At 47.3% G+C, this 15069-nt stretch overlaps 1 protein-coding gene across 5 annotated transcripts in view; it reads left to right on the top strand.

The window, feature by feature from the left end:
* Positions 1-15069, top strand: part of Dis3l2 (DIS3 like 3'-5' exoribonuclease 2) — a 343677-nt gene that overhangs the window by 303813 nt on the left and 24795 nt on the right. For all 5 annotated transcript variants that reach the window (XM_076866045.2, XM_076866042.2, XM_076866043.2 and 2 more), the window contains one exon: positions 6817-6896. In XM_076866045.2, coding sequence (XP_076722160.2) covers positions 6817-6896 — 80 coding nt within the window. The remainder of the gene's footprint in view (positions 1-6816; positions 6897-15069) is intronic.

Here is a 15069-nt window from a genome sequence, read left to right as displayed (position 1 = left end):
CTGAAAAGGGAAAGATATGAGGCAGTGTTTGTTTACCAAAAGGAAAGGAGGAATTTTTTTAAAAAGCAAGGGATGAAATTGGACCCTCACTGTGGACAGCAATAAGGGCACTAGGCACCCAAGGTCCCTGGTAAAGCTACCTATCAGGATCCCTAAGGAGAGGCCCAGTCTCTAGCATACCAGAAGAGAGATGGATAGAAAATTAGAGTCGTTTTACAGAGGGTTTAGAAAGGCAGGTGGCAAGAGCTTCTCAAGGAGCAGGTACAGCATGAGAAAGGGCACTGGGGTAGGAGCATGTGCCCCCCCCCACACACTCTCGGGCAGTGAGCTATCTAGGGCAGAGGAGAGTGGGACCCACTCCTTGGCCTTTAGGATTTCTGCGGTCCACCCTGAGGCCAGCCTGATTGTCACACATCCACCTCCTCACCCTCTGTTAGTCTGTGTTTGTGCATGCAAGCAGCTAATCTCTAGAGAGCCTGGGCTTCCGTTAACTCATTTCCATACATTCAGCAGCCTGAAACCAGCCAAGGCATGAACAGGGAAGCATCTTAGGGTTCATGTTCTAGAGAAACAACTCAGCCAAGCGGTGAAAATGGGTCAGGAAAGGAGAGCTAATGGCATGGGTTGACAGATTAGGTGTCAGTATCCTCAAGAGGAATGATGAGCAGTTGATGTCCAGAAGGTGATAGGCACCAGGCATGCTCTGTTGAGGCTGGCTCTCCTCTCCTGCAGTTCTTTTGCGCCTGCTTCTTCTGGGAGTTCTCTTTGTTCTCAGACTGGTAGCAAGTTGGTTGCTAGTCCTTAAGGCCAGAGGCACATGGCACACATCTGCCCCTAGCTGGCTGGCCTCAGCTGAGTTATGCTGCCATTCCTGAACCCATTCTTAGGGCCAGGATGGGCCATGCACTGATTGGCTTGGGTTTCTAATCAGTGACTGAAAGGCACATGGACTTCCCTTAAAAGTGTCAGATCCAGGCCAAGAGCTGGCAGTTGGAACTGGGGAGGAGGTAGATGTGACCAGCTGAATGAACCTAGGATACCATCAGCAAGGAAGAAGAGCCTGCTCTCTCTGCATCCATGTCTGCTGCAGAGACCAGCAGATTCACTAATTTATGTTTTGAACCTTGCACATAGTAGACATCTTCATACATACCTGTAGGACATGTTTTATCTGAGAAACAGCATGTCATGTCATCATCCCGGGTGAATGTCAGAGCTCTCAGGAGGTCCCCACCCCCAGCTCACCATTCCTTGACTTCTTCTTGGATCTTGTGATTGACTATCCGTCTCTGAGGTCAGGCATAGCCTGCTCCCTGACCTCCACTCCCCAACTTCCCCACCTTGAACTCACCTAACCCTAGGCTGGTACAACCCAGTGGTTCACAGAGTTACAAGGCAGAGGTCTGCTGTAAGTCTGTAGCCAGCCAGGGTCACAGAGAAACCCCTCCAACCCCGCTTCAAGCCTTGACTGTTATGATCAGGCCAGAAAAATTTTATACATGTCACCCAGAGTACGAGTATGAGTTTATCAGAAGGGATAAGAAAAGGGAAAAGGGGACACTCTCAAAGGAGAGAGGGCTTTTTTCCGGAGAGAAGGACAACCCACCTCTCTGCTGGCCCCAGGGAAGTTTCCAGAGAAATTCCTTGACTTTTGACTGACAGGATGATGTCATAATTTCAAGTGCCACTGCTCTTGACAACTCTAGGTTCTTTTGGCTCATGCTGACCAATTCTAGTTGGAACCTGTTCTTACATATTTTATATAAGAAAAAAATATAGTCTTATAAAAAATATTCTTACCTTCCTGAGTTCTGGGACTGATCTATGTAAGTGTCGCAAATCCCGCCCCCACCCCTACCCTCTTCAGAGTAACTTGTGTTCTTTTTATTGATGCTTGGGGTCTGTACTTATGCAGATAGCAGGTAGTTTGCTGACGAATGTAATATCTCCTTTCAACTTGAGCCAGCCAGGGCTGCAGATTAATTACTTTTTGAAAGAGAGCACATGGGGGTCACCACAGTGGGCCCAGTTTGTAGAATTATTCCCTAATCTCATGTTCCTTCCCTTCCTCCCTCCTTTCTTTCTTTTTCTTTTAGGCTGCCAGGGATCAAAGCCAGGGCTACACCTGCTAGATAGGCATAGTCCTCCACACTAAGCTGCACCCCAGCCCTAGCCCTCTGTTTTTAACTTCCTTCCTGTTTCCCCTTATATTCCCTGGTCCATTTGGGTCCCTCTGTCGCCATATCATGACACTATTCCCTTGCCTTATTATTTTTTTCCTCAAACCTTCCTGGCAAATATCAGCTTTGGACCAACCTGACTTTCTTCATGCCAAAGTCTAGAAAGTCAGCAAGCAGGCCAAGGGTTGCTACAGTAGCCTCATATCTGAGTGCCCAGGTGGAACCTCGGTGCTCCCTTGCAATCTGTGTGTTCTTCCCTGGTCATTGCCAAGCAAGCAATTTGAAACCTTTATTGCTTTCCTCAAATTTCCACTTCTTCCCCCACCAAACTCCCATGCCTTTGCAGACCATTGGCCCTCTATTTCTCAGGAGAGAACAAAAATCATACCAGAACATTTCGAATCTCCTTGCCCAATCTGCAGCTTTGTCTGCATCTCTTCCCACCTGCCTGCTCCTGCAGAGGAGCAGGGGTCCTCAGCTCTATGCCAGACTCCAGTCCCTCTTCATCTCAGAGCCTGACTCTCTGGTTACCACTGTTCTATGTCTCTCACCCCTCTCCTCAGGGTGCCTCCCTCCTTTAAACAAGGTATGCTCTTCTTCAGCCCCACATCCTATCAAATTTGCCAAAAGAATTGTGTACACTTGCACTTCCTATTTCCTCACCCACTCATTATTCAGACTGTCACTTCTTGATCTCTGCTCCCACTACTGCCTTGAGAGTCCTCATTTGGGTGCTCATTCTTGCTTTACCTGACCTCTTAGAAGGGCATGACCTCTGATGACTGCCTCCTGCAGACGATGTCTTCTCCTGGCTCCTGTACCATCATCACTCAAAACTCCTTGGCCACTCCTCAGTCTCTGCTCCCCACCTCTTACATACAGATGATTCTCCGGACTCTACCTACAGTGCTCTCTCTACTCCACACACTGTCTTGGAATAATTTCATCCTGCAGATAAGTTGCCATCTTACTACCAACTCTCATATTTTTACCTCCAGATTACAATCTTGCTTCTGAACCTCAGGACTATCTTTCCAGCACCCGTCATTGCCACTAGCTTCCTCACAATCCCAAATGAACCCAGACTCTCCTCCCAAGCCTGCCATTCTTCCTCATGAGGGCGAGAAGCAGGGCCATCTACTCTGCTGCTCGGGCCAGAGCATCTTAAACATTATCTGTGACACTCTCTCCCTGTCTTCCTATCAAGACCCAGCACATCCTGTAATTCTGGTAGTGGTCAGAGAGCGTGGGTGGGTTGAATTCTAAGTCCAGTTGTGGTGTGGACAGATTAACTAGTCTTTCTCAGCCCCAAGTTGTTCTTCTGTATGAACAGCAGGCATACCTAGTCCAGACTCTCATCAGGATGAAGGGGAGCCTCCCCTGGGCAGGCAGGCAGCAAAGCTGAGCTCTCCACTCAGCACCTGGCCTGCCCTTCTGCTGTTGTGTATGCAGCTTCCTGATCTTGAGACTTTCCATGAAATTACCTCCCTCAGCCTTCGGAACCAAGGACCAGAACTTCTATCTCATCCCTCCTTTTTCACCTGGTCATAGGAGCTGGGGGTGCAGTGGGGCTGGATGGCAGATCCTGGCTTTCGGTGTCTCATGGTTCAGTGTGTGTGTGTCCTGTCAGGCTTCTATCTTACCTGTCTCCCAGAACCTCCGTCCCCCAGCTCTGCCTGAGATGGAGCCTCTTATCAGCCAGCCTTGCCAGCTCATCCAGATCCCTGTGTCTCTGAACTAACTCTGTGGCTCAGCCCTCTCCAACCAGTGCCCTCTTTCATGATAAGGGAGCAGGAAATAGGGGCTGGTTGAGGACCTGAAGGCAACATTTCTTGGTATTAAAAAGACAGGCAGAGACCCTCAACAATGATAGCTGAAGCACAGCCAGGAAGCAGAAGACCCAGGAAAGCCACAACAACTTAGAATTCCTTAAGAGAATTAAGAGTCACCATGGGCTAGGGTTATTGCTCAGTGATAGCATGCTTGCCCACCACATGGGAGGCACTGTGTTTAATTCCCAGCACCATAAATGAATGAATGAATGAATGTATTGTGTCCATCTACAACTTAAAAAAATAACGAATAAAAGAGTTACCAGTCATAAAATAAGGGGGAAATGTATTAGTCTCTACTCAGAATCATAGTAACATGCTTATCCTGAAGAATCTAGAAAATGCCAAGAAATTAAAGCAGTTACCTAGAACCTCCCATCCAGGGACCACTGCTGGGCCATTATGATCTCTCGCCTCCCAGCCTTCTTTCTATGCAGTCTTTGTTCTTTCTCACACAGTTTTAACAGTATATAGTCAAATATGCATCCTGCTTTATCCAAATATTCCAAATATTTTCCCACGTTAATAAGAAGTTCTGCATAAGCAGGTTATTGGCTATACGCTATTCCACGTGTGACTGTCTGTAGTGTGAGTTTTTAACCTTCTGCCATTCCAGAGCCTTTCCAGCAAGTAACATGGAGGCAGTTTTGCGGTTAAAACTTTTCTTTCTGCATTTTTTTTCTTCAGTCATGGGGATTAAACCCAAGGCCTCATATATGCTAGGCAGGTGCTCAAACATTGAGCTAGATTCTTTATTTTGAGACAGAGTCTTGCTGAGTTACCCAGACTGACCTCAAACTTGCCATCCTCCTGCCTCAGCCTCCTAAGTAGCTGGGATTACAGGCAAGCACCACCATACATGGCCTCTTCTTACATTTCTGATCATTTTTCTGAGCCACAAATCCATTATTTAAACATTGAGCCAAAGGATGTCAGAATTTCTAAGCAATGTAGACTTTTGAAATGGACAAAACTAATATGGGCCTGACCTCAGCTGCAAAGAGAGAAATAAGGAGAAAATTGTTAATTAATAAATTTTTTTTTAAATAGCTATGCTGGAGAGAGCCAAGCAGGGCTCTAGAGAAAGGACGCCATTGACTCCAAGTTCCAGTTTTATGATGGTAAAAAAGGGCTTATTTCTGTTTTTTAATTTTCATCTGGGTCGATAATAGGACAAACCATTCCTGAGAGCTTGTTTCCCTCTGAGGAAGAGAGAATTTGTCCAGCATCTAATGATGCAGATCATTAGCTGTGTTAACAGCCCTGCAGTTAAAAAAGATCATAATAATGTGTCCTCCTAAAGTGCAGTTAATTTTAGTTAAAATTTCCCTAGTGATTTAAAAGCCCAGTAAATTGTAAGTATGATAATTGGCTCTGCATTTGGAAATGTTAGGCTGCGGTGACCCCTTGACTCTAACAGGACCCTGAGCCTTCCCCACCAGAGTCAAGAAAGAAACCAAAACTTTGCCAGCATTCCTACTCCTGATCTTCCCTAACAAAAGGAAGCTAATGGGTGTCTCCAAGATAGCATGTCAAAAATCAAACTTTTGACTCCCCATCCTTCCCAAAGTTAGTTTTCCCACTTAACAATGGAACAACCATCTGCCTGCTAGTTCAGATCAAAAACTTAAACTATCCCTAACCACACTCAGTGGCATTATGCTAGTAATCCTAGCTACATGGGAGGCTGAGGGAGGAGGATCGCAAGTTCAGGGCCAGCCTGGGCAACTGAGTGAGACCCTGTCTCAAAATAAACAGAGCTGGGGGTGTAGCTCAGGAGCAGAATGGTTGACTAGCATATGTGAAGCCCTGGATTCAGTTCCCAGTACCACATATACGTACGCACACACAGGCGTGCGCGCACACATGCTTTGAACCATCCTTAACTTGGTTCTTTCTGTCGTCACCACTTTCAACATCAAATCCATCAGCATATCCTGCTGATTCTACTTCTAAAAATGCACTTCTACTATGAATCTCCAATTGTCCCCTTCTCTCCATCTCCTCCGGCCCCGCCCCTCACCACTCTCTGCCTCTGCTTCCCGCAGGCTCTTGCTCCTCCCGCTCTTTCACCGCAAGTTGCTATGTCTACACAGCCACCAGGCCAGCCTTCCCAAACAGCTCTGATCACACTATACAGCTCTTCCCTAAACCAGAAGCTTCCCTTTGCTATTAAGATAAAGGCCCAAAATTCCAGTGTGGCCGAGAAAATTCATCTTCTTCCTGGCCTTCCTCCCCATTGTCACCAGCCACTATGTCCCTCTATCTGTCAGGATTCAGCTTCACCAGCCATGCTTCAGGTGATCCCCAGGACCTATGCACATGTCACGCTCTATGCTAGGCGCCCCCCCTCCAGGTTCCAGGTGACCCCCTCCTTCCCGCATCCCATTCTAAGTCAGTCATTTGCTTTCACAGAAACGTGGGGTGGTTTTCTTGCTTCAGAAAAGACTCTTTAATTCCAAGTTCTGCGTAGATGTGCCTGGTCCTCAGTTTGGTGGTTTGGTTGCTGCCAGGCTCCTCTGTTAGACCCAGACTCCATGAAGGTGGCCTCAGCAGTGTACTGTTACTTCTTCTCAGCCAGCTCAGTGTCTGGCATGAAGGGGATACTTCCCAAATACTGGTTGTGTGCTGAATGAAAAAGCACGGACATGGACAATAGGGTTCCTGTGAGGTGTGGGTTCTTCCCAGAGCGGGAGGACCAGGTTCTCCATAGCCATGGGAGCCAATGTTGCTTGATCATTTTACCCCTCCTTCTGCTGGAGCGCTGCCTGAAGCTCACCTGCTTTCTCCTTCTCTTTGTGCAGCTCAAGCTTGCTTTTATCCTGGACTCTGAGACTGGATTGCCTCAAGGATGTCACATCTACGAGTACCGGGACAGCAACAAGTAAGCCACCCACTCAGAAGCGCCACCTGGCCCTGCCACGTACACAGGCTTTCTGGCCATGGCTTCCTTTATGGGTGTGCTTGGGAAGGGACTCTCACTTTTCACTTCAGGAAAATGACTGGGACAAAAATATTTCTCCTGTAAAATCTCTTTTGCTCCTAAACACAGGATTTGAATGCACATAGAAGTTGTGCTGTGTTAGAAGCACATTTGACAACAAACCTTGCCCTCCAGGCTCAGCTGTCCTCCAGAGCCTGCCCCCTGCCGGGTCCCTGATCATGTGATTGCTCATCCACTGTGACTCTGACCTTGGCTGTGGTTCTGGGCCCCTGTGAATGTACCTAACGGGTTCTGTTGTGGTTGTCTCTGTTGTGGGTTTTGTAGTGTGGAGGTTGATTTCTGGGTGCTTACAGAGATTGGAAGTTAGAATGGTGGCACTGGCATGATTTTAGAGCATCTTCTCTCTTCGTCACGGACTATCTGCCTCCCTGTGTGTTGTTTATGAGACAGTGACATTGGTGGTGAGTGAAGCATGAGGAATGTGCCCTGGTGGTGAGGTGGCAGGTACTGCTCAGCACCTACTGTGTTGGCTACAGTCCTGGGGAGTCTACATCTGTAATCCCATTTAATCCCTGTGACACCCTGTGGAGCATTCTTGATTACTGTTGTATCCTCAGAAGCTGAGGCCTAGGGGCCCCAAGTTACCTGCTGCAGGTAACTGGAACAGCTCTGAGAGGCAAAGTCAACATTAGCACATTCACACAGGGAAGAGAACAGAAGGAAGATCATTGTCCCAAGTTACCACTCTCAGAAATCCCAGGTCAGGAACAAGAGCAGTCCCAGCCTGGACCTGAGGACAGTATGCTCCAGTCTCATTATTTAAAAATCCAAACTGTTTAATTTTCCCAGTGGAAGGAAGCAGGGGGCACCTGCCAGCAGAGCTGTACAGTACTTCCCGGAAGAGAAGTCCAGCCTTCCTCAAGAACTCTCGTTCTATTATGGCTATAAGATAGCTTACTGGCTATCCTCATGGGCATATCTCCATTCACATTTCCTTCGAGGCATTATGACACTTTCAGTTTATTTTTGGGTAGATGCTGTGGTCAGCTGTTCCCACCACATGAGTCATAGGAAAGGCTGATTGGGCATCCTTTAACACCACACTCCTCCTCTGGGGTGGCACAGCTTTTGGAAGAAAGTTTCTAGACCTGTGTTAGAGCCTCCATCGCAACTTCTCATAAAGCTTAATGCAGCAGAGAAGCAGGGCAGGATTTCTCTATGGTCCAGAGGCTGAATGGGACAATTGGGTGAGATCCCAGGTAGCCAGGCAAATTCACTGGGTAGTAAGAGACACATGCCACTCTGCCACCCTCCTGTCCCCCACCATGCTGTTCTCCCTGCATAGCTGCTTGCTGGTTGTCAGTGGGTGGCAGCCTCAGGCATGCAGATTGTGGTGGCAGATAGGCCTTTGGATACATGGGTGTTATGAACCCTGATTCTGGCCTGACTCTGCTCTTTGGAGAAAGATTGCAGAATTTTTGTCCAGAGAGAGAAGGGTGCTGACCCTCCTTACCTTCAGGGTCATGTCTTAGCAGAAGTCTGGTATCGGCAGTTTAGATCATCTTTGAATATGAGAGAAGATAATCTAGCTCTTTTGAACTATGCTAAGTTCCCAGCATACTATCATAGCAAGAAGAGAATCCAGGGGTTGTAAATATAGATGAGCCTTGGCCACCAAAGACCTATAAAAGAAAGTATTCGTGCAGGAAATTGCATAGGAGCCGTGATCTAGAAAAGTGGCAATCAAATGCCTCTTTTGCACTCTCGTTTGTCTTTAAGTCTGTCTTGAGGTTCATTCTCATTCCTTAGACAACTTTCCTAATCTCCCCGCCTCAGCTTCTTCATCTGTTCAAACTAATGAGACTGCTAGTTCCCTGTGGCAGGAGTGTCAGCTCAAGCACATCATCACCAGCCTTGCATACAGGATGCATGCAGTAGTGCTGGTTACCCTCCTTCCCAACAGAACACTCGGCTCTCCTATGCTCATCTGCCTTCTGTTTTTGTGGTGTCACCAACGCTGCATCCACAAATCATTGCTGCAGCTAACTGTGCTGCTTGGGGAAGAGGCGGTTCACATGCCTCTGACAGCCCCCATTGCATGCCATGCTCTCTGTTCAAAGCAGACTCCTCTCCTACATGTACACTGTGGCGTGAAGCCCAGGAGAGCCCATGAGCTCCACCCTGTCTCTGCTCTGTTCACTTTTAGGTAGAAAACCCAAATACAGGGGAAGAGTAGCATATAGAAAATAAGGATATTCAACCCAGGCCCTCAGGAGCCCTTGTCACTTCAGGCCAAGTAATGTGAAGGAGTAACGCCAGGGACAGGATAGTCTACAAATGAAAAAAACTAGCTTGGATGTTAGTTTGGTTTGACTCCTTATTGAAACTACTACTTTCTCTTTTGGATAATTCCTGAAATATAATTTGTAATCATTTAGTATTCATCTCTGCCATATTCAGTCTGTCAGCAAAAGTGTTGTTCTGAATAAGTAGTGAGGCTGGTGGACAGTTCTCCCAAGTGGCCTTTCCTTGTAAATGCAGTGGCCCTAAAAAATGAACTCTGTGTTTTTGTCCCTTGGTATCTGCAATAGATTGGCACATACCCCCCATAACCTGTGGATGCTCAAGGCCCTTAAACAGTGTGATATTTGCATATCCTCCTGTAGAGTTCAAATCATCTCTAGGTTTCTTGCAGTACCTAATACAATGTAAATGCTGTACAAATAGATATTATGCTGTATTGTTTATGGAATAATGACAGGAAAAAAGTTTGTACATATTCAGTCCAGATCAATTTTTCCCAAGTATTTTTGATCCATGGATGCAGGATCTATAGATAGAGAGTCAGCTAAGTTTCCTGGATTCTCTTACCAGCTCCCTTCCCTGGAGCATCCTGGTAGCCTTGTCCTTGGCCCTATGTCATCCCATTTCTGTTTGCGTAAAGGGGCTTAATTCTGTCTCCAGGCTCCAGGGAGGATGAGCCCTGGGACTTGTTCATCTCTGGTGAGACTTGGACACTGTCTCCTCTGGTGCTAGAGGCACAGTTCTCAGGTAAACATTCTTAAAGTCCTGGGGTGGTTGGGGCATACCTATAATCCTAGCTACTCTGGAGGCTGAAGCAGGAGGATTGTAAGTTCCAAGTCATCCTGGGCAACTTAGCAAGACTTTTACTCAAAATAAAATAGAAGAAGGGCGAGCACTTGCCTAGCATGTGGGAGGCCCTGGGTTCTGTTCCCAGCACTGCAAATTTTAAAAATTAAAGAAGCTCTGAGGTCATTAGAAGAAAGATAAAGCTGCCCTATTGTGCCTTAGGTTAGCCAGTAAAGTTCTCCATCCACAATATTCTGTCAGCCTCCCAACAGCTATTCACATCTGTGTCTGAGAGGTCTGAGGCTTCACTCCACAGCCCTCACAGATGCCACCAGTTCCCACCCAAGAACCACCTTCTTTTTCACTGTTCTAGAAAACTATATCTGCCTTTAATGTTAAAGCCAGTTGATCAAGTCCTGATTGAAGGTCATTTTTCTCAATTTGAGAAAAATTATGTAATCTCTTCACAGAGAACAAGGCCTGAAAGAGCGTGTATGTGATTTGTGGGAGCTCAGATACTCATGTTGAGCCCCTGCTGTGTACAGTGTGTTGTGCTAGATGCAGGAGAGCCAGAGATAGCTTAGACCCAGTCCATGGCCGAGAGGAGCTTTTACACATCCCCTCTGGGGATAATGTATGCTTCTGCAATGGTGAGGTTCATGTGCCATGGGGACGAAGTTGGGGAAAGGGACCACTTCAGATTTGGAGTAGCTGGTAATTTGGTCCAGAGTGCTCCCTTCTGTCCATCCCCCTGCCATTGGCATTACTAGGACTGTGGAGCTGCTTTTCGGTCTGTTCTGACCTCCAGTCTGTCCTCTCTGCTGCCTGAGTGAGCTTCATTCTGGTTGCTTTTGAGACCTGAGCTTTGTCTTTGCTGTTCTGCAGATTTTACTTCATTGTATCCAAGAGGACTAGTTTTATTTTAGAGTGTTTATTTATATCGTTTCGTGTAGTTCTCAATTAGAAATTCTTATTTATTGTCTTTTGGTTCTCTTTGGTTCTTTCTGATTGCTCCTTCTGGAACTTCCATTAGAAAACTACCATCTCACTTCCTCTGCCCCCTCTTTTTCTATCTTCTCACCTGCCAGTCCTGCAGGTGAGGAAGCTTCCTCACAAATGCCTGTTGGTTTACTCTCCTTGTAGCTGTTTGGCATCTATTGTTTTAATACTCCTTCCCAATAAGAGTGTTTAGTTCTTATTTTAATTTTCAGAAGTTCTATTTGGCACTTTAAAAATTCAGCCTATTTATTTTTTATTTGTGTGTGTGTGTGTGTCTGTCTCCTGGGCTTTCATTATGACTTCTGTTCATTCTTTTATCTCTCGAGTTATTTTGACTACACTTCTTGATAGCCTCTTCCAGACTGGTCCTTATCTCTAGCTCTAGTTCTAAGGGCACCACTTCTCTGGTTGTGTGTGTTGACCCACCTTTGCATGTCTCATTTGCTCCTGTGGTTTCTTTTTTATTTTAAGATTGAATTGAGCAGAGATCATTTTGGCTGTAGGAGTTCCACACACCCCGCGTATGGGTGTGTTCTTTCATTGCTTTTGCTTGTCTCCTGCCAGGACCCCCAGGAGTGTCATGGATCCTGCCAGTGTGGATGTTAACGTCCTGACTCCTAGTCCCAGCACCTAGGTGGTGTGCGTTCACACTGCACACCCATGCATAGCATGGGCTCGGGATCTCCCTTGCTCAGTGAAAATGTCTTCACTCTGCACCACATGCAAGCTTTCCTTTGGGCTGTGGGAAAGGTTTCCCTGGGTCCTTGCTTAAGACCAGCAGCCCCTTCTGGATCCTGGCTCACGTGGGTTGTGTTTTAGTTCCTTGGCCAGGTTTCCTGCCTCTTGTGGCACTTACACCCCAGCCCCTCTAACTGTATCAAAGTTGGATACTCCCAACCCTGGGGTGCCATTGTAAAGATTGCAGCTCTGATTTAGTTTGCTCTTCAGTTCAAGGATCTGGACATCTCCTCTTCATTAATTACATATTTCTTATTCTTTTAGTATATTTTTTTCATCTTTGTATTTGTGTAAGGAAAGTGATCCACATCAGTTCAGTTGACCATCTATCAGAACCAGAAATCTAAATAAACTTTTTTCTTTTTTGGCACTGGAGTGCTTTACCACTTAGCTACATCACCATCACTTTTTATTTTGAGACAGGGTCTTGATAAGTTGCTTAGGGCCTCACTAAATTGCTTGGGCTGACCTTTAATTTGCAGTCCTCTTGCTTCAGCCTCCTAAGTTCTGGGATTATAGGCATGTGCCACCAGGCCTGGCCTGATTATCTTTTGAAAATGTAAAATATGACTATTCATTCAACCAATATATAGTTATGTATCAGTATAATTCTAGGCTGTTGGGCTGCAGAGCTGGAAAAACACTGGCACTGCCATCAGAAGCTCATGGACAGTGAAAGGGACTGGGTGCCCATCACAAGGCAGCTCTGTGGGCCAAGAGCCTGCTTAGCATCCCCACTGCCACCCTACCAGACCACCTGGAGTTTCTCACAGTGTGTCTCTGTGTAACCACATCATTTCCTGTTTCAAGAACAACCATCTTCTCTGCAGCCCTCTCCCCACCCATCTGGTTCAACCCTACTGCTACTCCCACTCTGAGCTAAGCATCATTTCTTCAGGAAGCCGTTCCACACCCTAACAGCCATCACCAGCAGAGTCAGATCTCCTTCCCCAGGACACTTCAGTCATTGGTTCGCCTGCTGGTTTCCGCCCCTGGACTGAGGCCTTCAGAGTCTACCATGTAGACTACCAGGCCCACAGGGTGGCTCTGAGGGCAGAGGCCTCAGCATCCTTCTGCCAGGACTTGTTAGGCTTACTTGGGAAGGGCAGGCCAGAGAGGCCCTGCAGCACTCACGCTAAGCCTGTACCTGCTTGTCAGGGACACCAGTTTGCCGTCAGCCCTCTGCAGAGCATCGTTCACCTGCAGTGACAGGCAAACTCCACAGTCCTGTAGACACCATGCCTCCAGGACCGTGCAATGCCTGCATCGTGGCAAAGAGATACAATGCCTTCTTCCAGGTTGCTCCCGGTGAACCCTTGAGCACCTGGGCCATCACTTTGTTTTGGTTCATGCTCATGGACCTATTGGTTAGGGTCCTTTGCCCATCAGACAAGTAGCCAGTTCCCCATCTCCTTCCTTCTGCCTGTTTCTCAGAATCACCCCTTGGGTGAGCTCAGATCTACCAAGAAGCGGACCCTGAGGGAGGATCCAATGTATGAGATGTGTGGAGGGAGCCACCTGTAGTAGATCAAGGGGGAACAAGCAGGAGGGAGCAGGGGAGCCTTCAGCCCCTTTATGCCCTGACCCCTGTGAAGGGAAGGGGCTCGGCAACAAGTCCCAACTGCAGCACACTTTTGAGACAGCTTTGGCCAGCCAATGGGAAGTCCCAGAGCCAAAGCCAGGGTCGCCTTATATAGGAGCCTCACTTCCTACAGGACCTGGCCTGTGTCTGAATCCCACTAAGAGAGGCAGCTCAGTCACTGTCTGGTAGCAGTCCTTGGTGGCCCTCAGGAAGTGTGGTTCAAGCAGATGCTGTGGTGATCTAAGCAGCCATCCCTGGGGCTATCAGCAATCCGTGCTCCATGGCAGGGGATCTGAGTGGCACCTTTTGCTGGCTGCCACATTTGGGCAGGAGGGAGAGCAGGGGAATCTGGATCAAGGCCCATGTTTAATTTCTGTCTCCTCTACTTGGTTCTTTTCCTCATTCTCCCCTGAGTAAGAGAGGGGATGTTTTCCCACAGCTCTGACATCTCCAGCCCAGCAGCAGCGCTGCCCAGCACTTGGGCAGTGGCACTTCTGTGTGCACTAGGGACTGCCGCCAGTTCCTCGGCTCAAAGCCATGTCACCTAAGAGCCATTCATGGCAGAGGGTGAGTGCCTCCAGGCCCTGCTGACACTGCCAGGTCAGAATCAAGAATGGCTTTCTTGTTCCTGCTGAAGCCTGGGCTTAGGAGAAAGGAGCCGGGAAGCAGAAGAGGAGGGGCTTGGGGCAACTGGAGGCAGCACAGCCAGAGGTGCCAGAAGTGACCTCATGGGAGCAGCTGTGGCTGTAACGTGCAAGTGGGAGTTGGCTGCACACAGTGCGGGTGTGAGCTCACTACGACCCGTCGCCTTGCTGCAGGTGGGGTTTGGCATTAGTGTGACTCCCTTACTTCTATTTCCCTGGGGTCCCTGGTGCTCAGAGAAGGGTGCATCTCTCCCATGGCCCCGTTTCTGCTGCACAGAGGGATGGCTGAGGCTCTCATACCTGTCACTCCCTTCACCCCACTCCTGGTGGGAGCAATCAAGATATCTTGGGTGTCAAAATTCACTGGGCCACTTACCCTCAGTGTGTGAGCATTCAGCTGTTCATTGGCCCTTTGGTAAAGTGCCTTTTCAAATCTCTTACCTATTTTTCAGCTGGGTTTTCTGGTTTGCTTCTTGATTTATAGTTCTCTCTAATCTGGACGTGGTATCTAGTCTAAGATACTCATGTTGCTCTTATCTTCTACTCTGTTGATTACTTTGCCTTTTCCCTTCTATGATGAGCACCAGTGGGTAATTTTAATGCAATTTTGTGTATCAATATTTATATTTCAGGCTGGGGATGTGGCTCAAGCGGTAGTGCGCTCGCCTGGCATGCGTGTGGCCCGGGTTCGATCCTCAGCACCACATACAAACAAAGATGTTGTGTCTGCCAAAAAATAAATATTAAAATTCTCTCTCTCTCTCTCTCTCTCTCTCTCTCTGTCTCTTAAAAAATATTTATATTTATGCTTGAGTGCTTTTTGTATCCATTTAATAAATATTTGTCTATATCAAAATTCAAAGGCATTTTCATATAGAAAAATCTATTCAGATTTTTTTTGTGTGTGTGTATGTGTGTGTGTGTGTGCTAGGGATTGAACCCAAAGGTGTTTTTCCATTTTTTCCACTGAGCCACATCTCAAGTCCTTTTTTGTTTGTTTGTTTTTTGAGATAGGGTCTCACTAAGTTGCTGAGGCTGCCCTTGAACTTACAATTCTCCT

The sequence above is a fragment of the Callospermophilus lateralis genome, chromosome 9 (assembly GCF_048772815.1).
Source record: "Callospermophilus lateralis isolate mCalLat2 chromosome 9, mCalLat2.hap1, whole genome shotgun sequence".
NCBI lineage: Eukaryota > Metazoa > Chordata > Mammalia > Rodentia > Sciuridae > Callospermophilus > Callospermophilus lateralis.
The sequence above is the reverse complement of the archived record's forward strand: the minus strand, read 5'-3'. Positions and strand labels throughout refer to the sequence as shown.